Raw genomic sequence first — 16,096 nt, 5'->3', positions numbered from 1 at the left:
GCAGAAATAAACATGTTTACAGCCTGGTACAAAAAACAGTTTTGGTCTCTATAGCTTATTTCTTCGTTCATGACAACTGTACTGAGGGTGAATTTTATTTAACTCACCTGTTCAAATGATATTAAGGCTTAAAGTTATATATAATTAACACCATGGCTGCTTTGCAGGTGGGTGCCATTAAAGATGTCTTGTTTGAGCAATCAAGCATCTTTCAGTCCGTCTCAGGTACACTGATGATCCATGTCTTTGCCGATTTTTAGATTAGCTGAGAGGTGGATGAGGCAGGACAGTCAACATGGCGACAGCTTCAGAACAGCTTTTCGGAAACCCATGGATGACATCACACACACGCTGTCCATTCTTAATACCGTCTATGTCAACTATCATTGGTTGTACATGCACGGTACTGCACTGCTGATGAGCGTCACTTTAATCTCCGAAAGTCAACACACCAACACCACATTGAGAAAACACCAAACAATCACACAGGAGACAGGAGGAGGAAGTTAAAGTGCAGATTGCGATTGCATCTTGCAGTCGGAGCTGTTTTACTCTAGTCTGGTCATGCACGATCCAAGAGAGAGCTGTCGTGTATGTTGGCAAAGAAGAAGAAAAGATCATTAAGAGACGCTGAAACTGTGAAAGAATGCATGCTGGCTAAACCACAAAAAAATTAAACTGGTGTGAAAAAAAAAATGTACACCTGACACTTCAGGGTTGAAACTCTAGCTATGGGTGTTTCTAAAAAGCTAGAAAGACTAAAAAAGTTCATGTCCGCAGGTAAAATGGTGAGTGTACATACAAAGAATTATCATCAGTTACATATAAAAGTATATTTCTCTCCAAATGTTGCAAAATAAAAGTGTTATGTTTCCAAAGGTTAGTACCTCAGAGCTGTTCATACTACATTACTGTAGTAAATATGCTTCGTTACTCCCCACTGCTCAACAAGAGACACCGTTTATGTCTGATAAGCTGCACAGACATGAAGCGCTTGAACTGCAAAGTGTCTGCAGGGTGTTTCAGCGTCGGCTGCAAACCAAGACAGGATCTGTTATCTGACACTCACCCATTTTTTTTAGAGGGACAAATCAGGATCGAAGATAGATGGCCTCAGGCTCTCCCCCTTGTGAACATGAAAATGCCTCGCTAGCAGAGCAGCTACAAGTCAGCAGGATGTTGATATTATTCTATCCCTGACAGGTCCGTACAGGGCACTGTTCTTAGTTACACACAATATTAAGCGCTGACATGGAAACCAGCTGCAGAAAAACACCAGAGTCATCAGACTTCCTCTCATGTGTCCCTGAAGAATGAGAGAAAATATTAACTTTGAGGGATTTATAACCAAACTGTGTGATTTACAGCTGTACAGAACAAAGCAACTTTCTTTATGTAAAAAAGTACAACTAAAACCTTAAAAGTGTGTTGGAGAGAAGTTGCAAAATAAAACAAGCTCCATCCTGTACAGAATTAAAGACTATCAATATTTTTATATTGTCTCAAATGACTGCTTGTAATATCAAAGGCGTTGCTCTGTCATGCTGAACGATTTCAGACAAACACAAACCAGGAGACTGAATCAGTTCAAGACAGTTTATTGTGTAAACAAAGGGAGAATTGTCTAGGTGAGGGTGTCCGGGGTGGTGCAGGGTTGGTGCTTAAAGGTATCCAAAAAGTGCAGTTGTGGGAACAAACAGCGCTGGATGTGGTACAAGGATGGCAGACGGGGTTTTCCAAATCATGGATAGCTAAATGGTCAAAAATCACAAAGTTTCAAAAGAACAGAGTTTGCCGTAGCACTTGTGAGAAAGCTGGTCTTTTATACTGCAGCGGTCGATTGGTGAATGAGGAACAGGTGGAGAGGCAATCAAGCAGGTGAGAGGCGAATTTAGGGCCACACCCAGTGACACAGGCAAAGAGGCACACAGCATCCACATGACGCACACTCACATGGTCAACACAGGTGTTTCCAATGATACTAGTTAACTTCCCAGTGAGCAAAAAGCAACACCTGTTTGACCTGAATGGAATGGAACCTTAATTAGTATCACTAGTAAGGCCTGCCCTTAAACTGTGTTGGTTTAAAGCTCTAAAAACACACTGTTCACTCTCAGCCCGGGACCAAACATCAGGTAGAAATAATAACTGGTGAACACTGTGGAGCATTTAGAAGCTAAAGAGACAGATATTTCTCTCAGGAGTTGGTGGAGACCAAAAATTGGACTTTCATCAGGTATCTTCATTGTTGTATCTGCTGGATGTGAGGTAAGCAACTTTTGCCATATCACCTGATAATATATGATAATATGCCAACGTTGTGTTTGCCGCTTAGCTTGCCACAGATGGCTAACAACATCAGCTACTGCATGTTTAATAGCCTTATCAATAACTCAATTAACTTCAAGATAAAATATTTTTATTAATAAATCACAATGCAAGTGAACACTGCTTTTATTCACTCATACGTCCCATTGTTAAAGTTTTATCATATGAAAAAAAAATATGTGGAACTATTACACACATCACTATCCTCAGTTTACTTCCATGTATGTCACTGATATTATCTTACACTAACAGTGTTTTGAAATGTTGCACAAAATGATTCATCACCTTTAAAACTTACCGACTGCAAAATATCCACAAAACTCAAACGTTACTCAAATCATGTTTATTTTCGAAGCAACAGCAGGCAAACATCACTTTAACTTTAAAAGCCGACCATGGTTTAATGAGCTGAAAAACGAAGTAAATTTACAACTGATTTGTATGAATGTTGGTGATTAATCTATCAAATCAGGAAGCTGAGATAAAACATTTTTTTTCGGATGTGGGTGCCTCAGTGAGTTGTTTTTATGTCAACAACAACCCATAAAAACAAAGCTTGTGCATTCAGGGACGGAGTTGTCCTTAAAGTGCAAATGAGTAAACATTTCATTTCGACCATCAAAGGTAGTAATTTACTCGGCATGTCCACAACACACTCATGCATGCAGGCACACACTCTAATTATGCTCTCATAGACACACACACACACACACATACACACACACACACACAGACAAACCAAGCATCCTGTTCATTAATATCCCTGTAGACACAAATAAACAAATTTTCCTGAATAATAGCATGGTAAAAGAAGAGACCACATTAACATCTGTAGGCAGGATAAACTGTGGGCTTGTACAGTTGTGTTCACATGCTGCAATTTTTATGAAATACCCCCCCAAAAAACAATCTCAAATTAACTGGAATATTAATGTACATGTAAACATGCTCTCTGTCTGTGGGATCTGATGTTGCGCTACAGTAAACAGTCATGCCCATTTCTTAAAAACGATACAAAAAAGGATGAAAACTACACATCTGAAAAGAAAATAAAGTGTTGCAGTTTATTCATGCAACAACAAAGATTCATGTGCACGCTGCAGCACCACAGAAGAAAGGTTACAAGCTGAGCTGTTTGTAATTCATGTGGATTTCTTTTTTAAAATCAGAGTTGGCATCTTTCTTGATGGTCTGATTCCTAAATAGAATCAATCATAAACCACCAGTGGTCGAAATTTTCTGGGGCTAGTCCTATTTGCAGAGAAAAAAATAGATTCCCCCTGCTCACCATCTGTGCCTGAAGGGGTCTAACAAGGCCTGATAGAGGCGGTAATCAGTTCATCAGAAGCTCAAATACTGTGTGTGTGTGTGTGTGTGGTCTGCATCAAGCTGAGGCTTTTCTGCTTTGTATAGCTGCAGCATCAGTAGATCAACACACTGAAGCATCAGTGCTGGGAATTTAAATCAGAAAGGATTCAGTAAGCTTCATTTACTTACCTAAGTCACCATTTATTTTAAAATAATTCCCAAATAAATGCTTTGTCCCATCAGAAGAAAATGGAAGCATATTTTATGCGACTAAGAACATAAACGTCATAGCAAAAACCTAATTTCCTAAGTGGGATATTTAACCAGCGGGGTAAATGTACTCAGGGAATGTGAATAAGTATCGCTCCACCACTTTCCTCAACCTCTACTGTTGAGGTGCCCTTGTGCAAGGCACTTAACCCTCAGCTGCTCCAGTGTACAGTGGCAATTAATGGGTAAGTATCAAGGTGTGAGAAAACAACACCAGCAAACATGTTGAGTTCAACCTCTCCTGGATAAACGAAGGCTGAATCAATCCATAAATAAATTTGTGTCTGTACAACCACAGAGCTGCCTGCATCACATTGAGTTCCAGTAGTCAGAGCATCCAGAGGGACACAAAACACAGTTAGTTATGTCAATGTTATTTTCAGAAACATGTGGGTCACTGTAAGCATCTGCCACAATGGCATCTGCTAACACAGGAAACTTAGGGCGAGGTGAGACTGATGGATATATGGGGCAGCCAGTCTAAAAGAAAGCAGCTCTGGGCGATCACCTCCCACAGAAGTGCACTGGCACATTTTTTGACATGTTTTCTTCTCCAAAGCCCCAGGCTTGGAGCTCCAGCCTGTCCTCCTCCTCCTCTCTATCATCTTCCTCTCCATCTCCCTCCTCGTACAGACTGGGCTCCTCCACGGATGTCTCCATGTTTGGGTTGTAGCCACCGAATGTTTGCGCCTCTCTGTACTCATAAATGGTGGGGAGGCTGCTACGTAAACCGAAGCGGCGCCGCAGAGCCACAAGCAGCGGCTGCGGCACCGTGAAGATGTCCACATTGTTGCCCAGGTCGACCCAGGCCAGGCTGGGGAACTTCTTCGGATCCTTCACTGCGTCTGTCAGGTCTTTCAAGATGGCCAATGTCAGGCGATTGCCGTTGACGGCTAGTATGGTCAGTTTCGGCATGCAGCCGAGGTACGGCAGCAGCAGCCGTAAGGTCTCGTCCTGCAGCTCGGTGAAGCTCAGGTCCACGGCCGACACTGCATCACTGCTGCTCTGGAGGTAGAAAGCCACACGATGGACATCTCTGCCAGATAGTGGGATGCCTGACAGATTGACCACATCACCAGACAGCTTCTTCTTCAGAGTGGTCTTCAGACTGAAAGAGGACACAAAAACTTCTATCAATTTGTTTAATTTGTTGCAGACAGTATTAAAGCTGTGCTAATTATTCAGCACTGGCAGGTAGAGTTCCAAAAGAGTGTAAAGACAAACGATCTTTACTTAATGATACTGAGGATATTGATTTAAAGGCCTCTATAAAGGGGTTCTGCACTGTCCCACAAGTACAGGGGAACTGCAAAGTACGCAAAAAAAGAAACAGCACCCACCAGTAGAGTGTACAGAGTGTAGCAATCAATAATGTAAAGAAGTGAATTTGCATTTAAATGTGTCTCGGTCTGAGTCCCTCAAGTAACAAATTCAAAGTCTCCTGGGCTGAATGTCATCCACTGAAAGGCACCAGCTGCTTTCAGTTTCGGGTGTCACTTCTTTCCTATAAAGCCATTTCAAGGCCAGCACCTTAAGTAGAAAACAACCATCAACAATGATAATTAAATAAATAAATCGGTGATTAAAAAACTGTGTAAACAAGGCAAAAAAAAAGGGCTGATCTTGCCCTTCTATCCGAGCCAATTAGTAACATATGTCGTCTTGTTTTGAGCTGGGATATTTTGAACACATGGATTCAGGCTGAAATTTGGATTTGTTAAAAATCAGGCCACATGTGTCTGGAGTGACACATCGATAAACCCCTTTAGCTGATCAGCAAATCTGGAAAAACATGAGAACTCATGCTGCAAACAAACCAGTCAGTCTCAATTATAAACAGGCAGACAATCATGGTCAGTGAATGTAGAAAGGTTGGAGAAAACTACTTGGATCTAACAAGTACAATTTGGAAAATATTAAAATTAGGCAATCGCACAGAACCTTTTTTCTTAAAGGAATAGTGTAGCATTCTGGGAGGTATGTCTGTTCACTTTCTTTCTGAGATTTAACCCTAAACTCCAGCAGGCACGGCACTACAACATAGCGACCACAATGCTGTTTGATCCGTTCTTCATCTGTTCTCTATTGTGAACTTGTTTAGATTTGGTCATTTTAACTTGGTTTATGTGCTTCTAGCATGACTAAATAGACAACGTAGTTAAATAGTTTCCAGTTGGTCTGTTTTTACAATCAGTCTTTACAGGGTGTTTTATTTTGAAATGTTGCAGTTGTGCCTGGTGGAATTTAATGGTTATATGAAGAGATAGAGATAACTATGAGTCTATGATTCTTTCCCATATGTCTTATTGTATCACATGATGGGGATCAGGCTGGAGAAACAACCATAAGACCTCTTGAATCCATATACAACCAAACTTTAAAAACTCCAGAAAAAGCCAATGCATTTCCATCACTGTAGGGTACTGGAAAAATACATTTTACTGAGCTTTGAGAATTTTAGATTATTTTCAAATTTGTGCCTTGTTTATAAAATTTTAACAGGTTTGGCCCCTCCTCCACTACGTGACTTTGTGTATACTCGCTCAGTAAGCTCTATTAGATCCTCCAGAATATCCTCTGTACGCAGGGGCGCCATATAGGGGGGAAAAGTTAGGACAATTCCAAGGGCCCACGACTGAGAAAAAAAATAGTTAAACATCAATATAAAATTATTAAACCATCATCATTGAGTGTATATATATTTCAAATATAAGAATGAAATTAATTATTTTTATTTTTATGTGTTTTAGGCAGTAAAAGTTAAATCAAAATGGCCTTTAGCACATTTTTATACATTTGAACCAGATTTTCATTTTTTAATAATTCTTTTTTTGTTGTCAAAACCTGGTGCCTACATTACCCACAATGCAACTCGATCACCGACAGTTCTGTGGGAGATTTGGCGGTGTTTCACTAGTAGCCCTCAATTAACTTTGCCAGGTCACGTCACTTCACAATTCATCAGACTGTGTGGCTCCCTCTGGAGCCACAAAAGGCCGAAAGACCTTCAAACTGACTTTGATGAAGTTAACGGTGGATTAAACATGAAGCTACAGCCAGCAGCTGGCTGACTTAGCTTAGCATAAATACTGGGAGCAGGGGAAAAAAGCTACACTGGCTCTGTCTAAAAGTAACAAACCAGCACTTCTAACGCTTACTAAATAACACAATGAATCCAGGGGCCGATAACCTCCTGGAGTGTCTGTTTGTTGCCTGGCAACTGGTCCTGGCCAGGAAATATTTCTGCACTATAAATGTGTTATTTTTGTTTGCTAGCTGCTGGTGCTAGCTTTATATGTATCATGCAAACAGTTGTATCTTTGCCAAAATGTCAAACTTTTCCTTTAGGTTTTGTCACGGTTTGATATTCGTCTATGCAGAACAGCCAGGGGGATAAAAGCATAGTCGGTGGATGGACAAACGCAGTATAAAGGGACAAAAATGGAAGAGATACAAGGGTGATAAAGGCGAGTGCTAATCTATTTCAGTCCAAATGACTTCAGACAACAGGTGTGAAGTGATTTCATCTTAAGGAAAATGCCACTATAACTATCACACCTGTCAGGTCGGATCATTGTATCCCTCACCGCCTCTGATAGCACCGGGCAATCTGAAACGAAATGTTCTCTGTATACCAGAATGTGGTTAAATATGCATAGGAGAGCAATAAGGGAGCTGCATGTCATGCACTGGATAGTAAGACAGCGCCTGCTGCAGCTTTAAACTCCTTTCTGTTTTTACTGGCGTGCACACTTGGAAGAAGTCAGGGGGGAAGGGCATCTGTCAAACAAATGATAATGAGGTGGAAGCGTGGGAGACTTTGTTTAAAAACTCTGGCAAATGGGAGAAAAATGTTCAGTTTAACTGGGTTAAAGTTTATCCTCGCTTTGTCTTAGTCCCGTTTGCCTTTACTCGTCCCTCTGATTCCTCAGGCACAGCGAGGATTATACCCACATCTCTCTCTCTCTCTGCTCTCTGGTCTGTCTGGGAGCCTTATAAATCTTCAGGCTGTACTCTTTACATCTGTCACCCTTTCTGCTCGGTAAAGGGAAAGAAAAAGATCTGTAGCACAACGGGGCTGTGATTTGCAAGATTATTGATTCCAGGAGTAGGCTATAATTCATTTCTCCCTCCTTCATTTCCTCACTCTTGTTCACTGCGTCTCCCTTCCTTGGCCTCTTTTTCGTTGAATTTTTCTCATATAATCTCACTGCCTTTCATGTTCTGAATTTGATCTGCCGAAGCACCTGTATCTTCATTTTTCTTTTTGTAATGACTTACTGTATTATGAAATTCTCACCTAGCAACCTGAGCCTCTGCTGATTCTTTACAGGTTAAAATGTCTATCATTTTTCATGGGTCTATGTGCTCTCCTCATCTATTTATTAAACATCATAATAATGCAAATAACAATTGTTTTCATTAATAATTTGGAGGCTTTTATTGCAGGGACATGCAGCAAAGGACCATGAGCTAGAATAGTACCTGTGCCACTGCAGCAGTCCAATGAATTCATCTTTTATTCAAATGGTTCCCAACCCAGGGAGCTCTAAGGTGTTGCATCTGAGGGGTTATGAGATGCTTAACAGGATAGAAAAGCACAAAAGATTTATTTCACTTACTTTTTTTCTGTTACATTTTCTAGTCCTGTTTTTTTTTTTTTGCCTTCAGGCTAAAAAAATTACAGTCTGAGACAAAAAAAAAAAAATCACTGAACTGCAACCTGTTACAAGACAAACAAAGCAAGAGTCTACAGCCATGCTAGTGGCTTTGTGAAGCAGCTGTGCTTTATAGTAAATGTTTTAGCAGTTATAATGTTTACAGTCTTTGTTTAGCATGTTAGAATGCTGAGATTTGCTAATTGGCAATAATAAGTACAGCTGAGGGATGATGGTGATAACATTAGTTTTGCAGGTATTTAGTCATAAACCAAAGTAATGGATAAATTATCATTTTGACATGATGGTGCTAAATGAAAAGTTAAGCGATCTCCAAAGTTGTTAGAACGTATCCTGAGGAGAATATGAATTGCTTGATCGATTTCCATGGCAATCCACTGAATGCATTATCATGGGATTAAGTGAAAACTTTGACCTGCTGGTGGCGCTGAAGTCATTGGGATTCAAATATCTGCACAACCTTTGAGTTTTGAGATATTTTAGTCAGGACCAAAGTGGTGGACTAACAGACGGCACTGCCATCCCTAGAGGCACTGGTAAAAAAAGACTGGGAACTGGATTTGATCCTTAAAATGTTCATTACATCAGCCAAAGGTGACGTCTTCAAATTACTTTGTAATTTGTAACTGTTTTCCGACCAACAGTTAAAAACACAGATACAGAATTCACAATGACACAAGCAGCAAATCCTCATAATTAGAATAAATCAAACCAGTAAATGATTCATCTTTGCTGCTTGACAACTTCTAAAACTATTAAAGTATTAGAATCTTATTCATTGACTTTGACTGTAGCTTCTAAAAAATGCCAAGAAACAGCATCTGCAGCTTCTTGGCACACTCAAACACTCCTGTGACTTCAGGAGGTTTAGTGTACCACTTTACTGTAATGAATCTGATTATGAGCATCGACTTTTGTTCTCTGCGACTTATTTACAGGAGGGTTTTCCAACTTCACCTGTGTGCCTATGATTGTGTAGGAAGAGTCAAAGTCAGGCAGGGTTGGTACTGTAGCTGAGTAGGTTGTGCAGGGAGAGGGTGGGCTCTAATGTGCTTTTAATGAGACGGAGTAAAGACAACTTCATACTTCCTTCCAAATCCGCTGCCTCCCGGCTCCGTGGGTACATCTCCACCCACCTGCTGCTCTGCTGGCTGTGGGCCCAGGGGCACAGCTACCATTTCTAAAGTCCATCACTATGTAATGATAACAGCATAAACAACAAAACGCCTTATCTCGCTCCCTATGATGTGGCTACAATGCTCGTACTGTAGGCAGTGGTGCATATCCTCTTGGACCAGCTAAGACACAAACGACTTCAAAGGAGAGTCTAGCCACGTAAACATGATGCGAAACAAGTGCGTCCCCTGCACTGGGACTCATTTATAAGCAAACAACTGAGGGAAATCCATTTATTGACATCCTTAGGATCAACAGATACAACAGTGCAGGAATCTAATAAGAGCTGACTCTCATGTGTCAAACTATTGGCTGCTTAAATGTGGGTTCAGGCAGACTTTCTAATTGCTTTTCATAGCATGTTTTTCCTCAGGGATGTTGTTAACTTTTACACACAGAACAAGGGCCCTTGCCTTTTTATGTCTAAACCTTAGAGGTAGGCATTAAAACATTTGGGGTTTGTGATGTTGAAATGCAGTGCAGGCAAAGAGCTTAGAGAAAAGGTCTGAACAAAACAAGAGAATGTGTCTTTTAATTATTCGTTTTTTAAGAATGTGTTTGGAGTGATTCAATCTGTATTTAAACTGCAATTGACACAGTTCATACTAACAAACTTGCAGTGGCCTGAACTAACTCACAGACTGCCAGTGTTGATACAGAGATTTACCCAGACAGCCTCAGCTGCCCAGTGATTACTGTAATGACTGCACACAAAACACATCTGCTACAGCAGTCTCTTTCCAGTCAGAGCAAATATGTGTTTGAAAAGTAGCCTACAATGTACACCTCTAATTATTATTATTATTTTTAATTTATTTAAAAGGGACAGTGGATATTAATAAACATTTACATGTAAATATGCCGGTTTATAGCCACAGACTAATTTTCAACCGTAGTCCCTTGGCAGGTTGATGTTAAAAAAGAGGAAAAGAAGGACAGAAACAACTCAGCAAAAGAAAACACAAACAAGAGGGGAAAAAAAGGCTTACAACAGAGACACATTACTACATACAGGGACATTGCACATAACACGGAATTGTATAAAGAAATTTAAGTAATAAAAGTTTCACCATGATGTGATCACATACTGATTAGATCGAAGCCACACCTTCAAATGTCCCTTGAATGTTATTTGAACTGTGCATTGTTATTTCCCCCCAGTGTTTACCATATGAAATTTACAGCATATATAATTTAGGAAATGTTGTATAGACCTATTCCCAAACTTCCACATCTATCAAAGATCTCAGAAAAGATTGTCAACAATTAATTGCTTACATGTCAATGTGATATCTGAATAAAATGTGGCTCCTGAACAAAGCATAACACTGAAACTGCTCTACTTAAGATAACCAAGTGTCTGCACTGGTTTTACTTGACTTAAGCTCTGCATTTGTTACAGTAGATCCTAATATCGTCATTTCTCATCTTGGAGACATTGAAAAACATGCAGACAATCCTCCCAAGTTTAATATCTTACTTCTCAAAAACAGTTTACAGTTACTCTTGGAAATTTCACCTCATCTACTGCCCCTCTTAACTGTGGCATACCTCAGGGTTTAGTACTGGATCCCTTTCTGTTTTGTCGTTCCACTTGCGAGAATAATATGTAATCGTAACACTTCTGTTCATTGCTATGCTGATGACATACAACTCCATGTTTCAACAGTTTCAACTGCATGACTGACATCCTCCAACGAAATAAAGAAACATCTAACCCTAACAGTAGCATCCAAAATTTATGAGTTGTCTTTAATTCAAATCTTACGTTTGCTTATTATGTTACATTTTATATAATCTACATTTCCGCCTGTTTTCATTAAGTTTGTGTTTCAAAAAAATCTATTTTATCATCCCCTGACATGTTTTCATCTTTTCCAGAATTGATTATTGTAACTGTCTGTTTTCCTGCCTGCTCACACCTTCAATACAAAATGCTGCAGACTCTGAACAGGAACAAACAAAAAGAGATCGCATTACCCCTATTTTTATTTGCATCGGTTGCCAAATAAAATGCTAAAATTCATGTTAAGGTTTCATTTATTACTTTTAAAGCAGTCTGGCTCCATATATTGAGCTTTTGAGCCTGTACTCAACCTCAGATCCTGTAACAAAACTTTAACAGTCCCTTGAATCTACAACTAAAGGAAATTGTGTTTTTTGCTGTCAGGGTCTCCAAACTCTGGAACAGACTTTCTGTTGAAATGTGATACCTCAGTAATTTAATTAAAATATCATTTTTAGCATTTTTTCCCCCTATATTAATCCTTTTTGTTTTCATCTGTTAAGCTCTTAATAATTGTTTTGAAAAATGCTATATGAACAAAGGTTATACTACTATTATTATTATTATTATTATTATTATTATTATTATTATTGTTCCTATTATTGTTCCACCTTTATCCTTTTGTGCTATACATCCCAAGATGAAAGCTTTTCCATTAAAGGTCACAGCAGGTCCATTGATTTCTGTATTCAGTCATTTTCTAACCAGACTCATTGTCAGGTTAGTCTCCACTCAGTCCAGTTGTCTCTTCTGATGTTATAAAAGTTAAGTGCTCATCATCAGAGTTGGTCTGCAGCTTCCCTACTTCACTGGTCTGCTAATCAATTTCCACTTGAATGCAACCAAACACTCCTTCTACACTTAACCTGAAAGAGATGGAGGACCGGTGAGGTGAGCATTCAAAAAAGGGCTGAAAAGTGTAGAGCCAACATGTGCATTCTTCCAGATTAATACACGGTGACATTTTTACAAGGAGAATTGTATAACCCTTCAATAGTCTGCCACAAGGGTGAGAGTTAAAAGCAAATGGCATGAGAAACTTGTAATCTGTTCGCCCACATAGAATACATGTTCCCCTTCATTTACTCTCATGAATCAGTAATACATCAAGAGACGGGGGAGTGTTAGAGGTTGTATTTTTTTTTTCTCCTCGTGTTCATTTACGGTGGGATTTAACATGCAGTAACAATGAGTGTTAGGAGACTGAGACTGAGCGTTCACGATCTTTTTCAGCACTGCTGTATAATCAAAGAAACTTCACTGACGCTGGGGATGCAGTTAGATGATTTGTTTCACGTTTTTAATGAGACACAGTTCATAGTATTTTATAACAATTATAAATCACATGTTTATGCTTTATAGATGAGTAACAAGCCAACTAGCACACAATTCAAACCGAGTTAAAGGAATAATTCCACATATTGCTCTTATTTGCTTTCTTGGCAAGAATTAATGTGAAGATTAATCTCATATAAAATCTTGTAATCTTGGGTGAGAAAATATTTATATATATTAATATATTATTATATTTTTCATGGTTGCTGGGTCTGGTTACAAAATCTACGGCCCATACGTTAAAACCTGCATATGAGATATATCCAGCAGTATCTCAGCAGCAAGGACAAACTCTGTACTACAAATATACTTCCTGCTGAGCCTGCAGAGAGACATTTGACTCATTTCAGGGGAATGAAATAAAAGCACTTGAGAAACATTGGATGTGGATGCCGTTCCACAGACCCCGGGGATTGGTCAGATCAATGTCTGCTTCATCAACGCTTTGGTCTCGACCTGTTTATTCCTCGGATCGATCTAAGCTGTTTTGCCTCCAGGCATCTGTATAATACATGCTCGGCCGTCTAGCTCAGCCGTGGGAGAGCCTACGAGGGTCGAATGTACAAACTCATCCTTGAAAAGTCAGCAGCTGGTAACAGACTGCTCCTTTATTTCTGTTTTGTTGTCTTTTATTTGAATGGATGTGCATTCAGGCCCGTGACTGTGTGCTGAGTGTTGAACATTTCCTGAACCAGTTTGTTAAAGTCATGTCAGTTTTAGCATCAAATATGTGACTCTTATGCTGTGGGACAGTTAATGAGAATCTTTTACAGCAAAAAAAAATAAATAAAAAATGTAGTTAATTTTGCCTCAATGCAACTGTCACACTGATACTACGCTTCTGCAGTAAATGTACTTGGGAAACATGAAAGCGGTGACTGCATGCACCATCCAGTGTCCTCCATGAGGATAATGGCACATTTTCTGGGGAGGAAAAAATAGCCCCGAAGCTCATTTGGATTTGGATTAAATTTCAGTGAAACATTTAGCGAATGGGCTGATTAAGGCTTACTCTATTGTGCGTCGTCAATGGAGCAGCTCTAGGCTGTGCAGTGTTTTGACATCTCAGATCAGTCACTCTTGGAAACTTTGAATTCAGAGTTTGGGGGGTGTGGGGGAGTAGTAATGTTGATGTCAACACGGAGTGAACTGAGCAACAGTAAGAGCTGCACATGTAAGTGCAGGGAAGTAATGGGACTCTGTCAGAAGAAGACACAAATTATTTAAAAGATGGGCAAAATTCCCATTAGCACGGCCACGATCAGCTCCGCCAGCTGCAGCACAGACTGAACCGAGCGCAGCCATGCCTGGTGAGAGTTAAAGGGGTATTCCCTGTGTACCTGTGTACAGGTGTGAAGGAGTTTTAATTAGCACAGAAAAAGATTTTAAAAAAAGAAAAAAAAGACAGAGCTGGGCTGGTGAATGCAGTAAATCTTATCACAAACAGGAGTGACATTTACTCTCGTGGCAAAACACAACCATACTAAAAAGTGAGAAGGAGGGCAAAGCAAGAGGGAGCACAAGATGTACTGTACACTGCAAAAAGAATATACAAGAAAGAAGACGTCCTTATTTCTTTTGTAAGTCACAGTTTCCATAAAAAAAACTAACAGCCCGACATGGATTCGTTGGATTACTTCAAATTATATGTGACCTTCGACCATCAATAAAAGCATATTTGTGCTGTGCCAATGATCATAAAACCTCTTGGTACAGAATGTACCATAATGCAACTGTGCAGCATGTAAAATAGAAAATGTACTCCGCGGGTGAGCTATAAATTCACACATGATTTGATTCGATGTGACAAACTAGACGCTTAGGAGAAAAGAATACAGCGACAGAACACATAGAAAAACAGTTTGCATTACATAACTGTATATCATGGAGGAGTACGCCTGTGTCTGCCGTACTATGTCGAGGCACAGTTATGAAATCGGCATTAAAATGCAGGGCTCCAAACACAGACCGAGGGGCTTGATCGTGGGGAGTGATCTGGATCAGCCTTAAAGGAACGAGACCCACACAACATCAGAGGAACAGAAATCCTTGTTTCTGTTATTCTCAAGCAGCAGCCGCCTTATCTCAGATTTACAGTTAAAATCCAATCAATGAGAGGTTAACAGAGGTTCAATCCCTGGAAAAAAAGCCAAGAGATCCTTGCAATATTGTTATTTAAAGCAGCCTGGCTCAAGTTTTTTAATTTCTGTTAGATTAAAAACACCTCCAACCTCATGTTTACCGATCAACACATTTATTCTTGCTAATTATTTCATTATGGCCCTGTGGCCTGAAGATTGGAACGATGGATACTGAGTGTCTCTTCCTCCTCCCCCTCATCCTCCAGCATCTCAGTCTGTGCTGCGGGAAGCCCTCAATTATTCATGCACGAGGATGGTGGCTGGATCTTTAAGTCTCTATTAAAAGTCGAGGTCAAATATAAACCAGATTGAGCAGACTGAGTGCAGCGTGCAGTCAAGTGAGATATTCCATCTCTGAATGGAAATATGAGCAGAGAAAGCATACAAATCCAGACATTTGCAATTGTGTATTCAAAAACACTTTTATATATTTCACTTATTCTTTCTTCGTGTTGTCAGATTTTTGCCTGCACCGTAGGAGTCGACCTTGTAGGTTAGTCGGAGGTCAGGCCCGCTGAGTCAGAGCCTGTCCAGCCTGGCAGTGCACACCTCAGTGGGGTGACTTGGCTCCATAAATAGGTCATATACTTGTTAAAGGCAGATGACACATGACTCAGTGTACAGATGCCACGCATTAAAGAAGAATTATCTAGCTCATTTTTCCAGACACATCGCAGCAGCAGTGCAACAGAGAGCAGGCATAATCAGATTATTGGTGACAGCTTATTATTATTATGGGGGCGTCACCTGAAGGTAAGAATATACTGGGCTGGAGGAAATACCTTGTGACCATGCTACACAGTATAAACTGATCCAGTATGATGTATTACTGAGTAAAAAAACGACCTAGCACAAGGGATTGTTTTGATCCTGTACTAAAAAAGAGATATATATAAAAAAAAGAACCCTCAACCCTGTGATTTTAGGTGTTAATAGTTCAAAACAGGTCAGAGTCATGGTAGTTTTAACTGTAAACAGATCTAACAACATGCAGAATTTAACTCTATTTGTGCTAGATGCATATATATCCTTCTTTTTTTTAACATTTGCATGCTAAAACTTGGAAACATAAC

General features: G+C 39.8%; 1 protein-coding gene and 1 long non-coding RNA gene across 2 annotated transcripts in view; one reads left to right on the top strand and one right to left on the bottom strand.

The window, feature by feature from the left end:
* The first annotated feature begins 2,038 nt into the window (after positions 1-2,038).
* The window catches only part of LOC113746423 (uncharacterized), a 35,245-nt gene continuing 21,187 nt past the window's right edge, over positions 2,039-16,096 (top strand). The window contains exon 1 of the long non-coding RNA XR_003462849.1: positions 2,039-2,268. This is a non-coding gene — a long non-coding RNA (uncharacterized LOC113746423). The remainder of the gene's footprint in view (positions 2,269-16,096) is intronic.
* The window catches only part of lrrc75bb (leucine rich repeat containing 75Bb), a 31,525-nt gene continuing 17,969 nt past the window's right edge, over positions 2,541-16,096 (bottom strand). Inside the window, exon 4 of the mRNA XM_019278791.2 lies at positions 2,541-5,014. Within this exon, the coding sequence (XP_019134336.1) occupies positions 4,411-5,014 (604 nt within the window). The 3' untranslated portion in view covers positions 2,541-4,410. The remainder of the gene's footprint in view (positions 5,015-16,096) is intronic.

The sequence above is a fragment of the Larimichthys crocea genome, chromosome IX, assembly GCF_000972845.2.
Source record: "Larimichthys crocea isolate SSNF chromosome IX, L_crocea_2.0, whole genome shotgun sequence".
In the NCBI taxonomy this organism is placed as follows: domain Eukaryota; kingdom Metazoa; phylum Chordata; class Actinopteri; family Sciaenidae; genus Larimichthys; species Larimichthys crocea.
The sequence above is the reverse complement of the archived record's forward strand: the minus strand, read 5'-3'. Positions and strand labels throughout refer to the sequence as shown.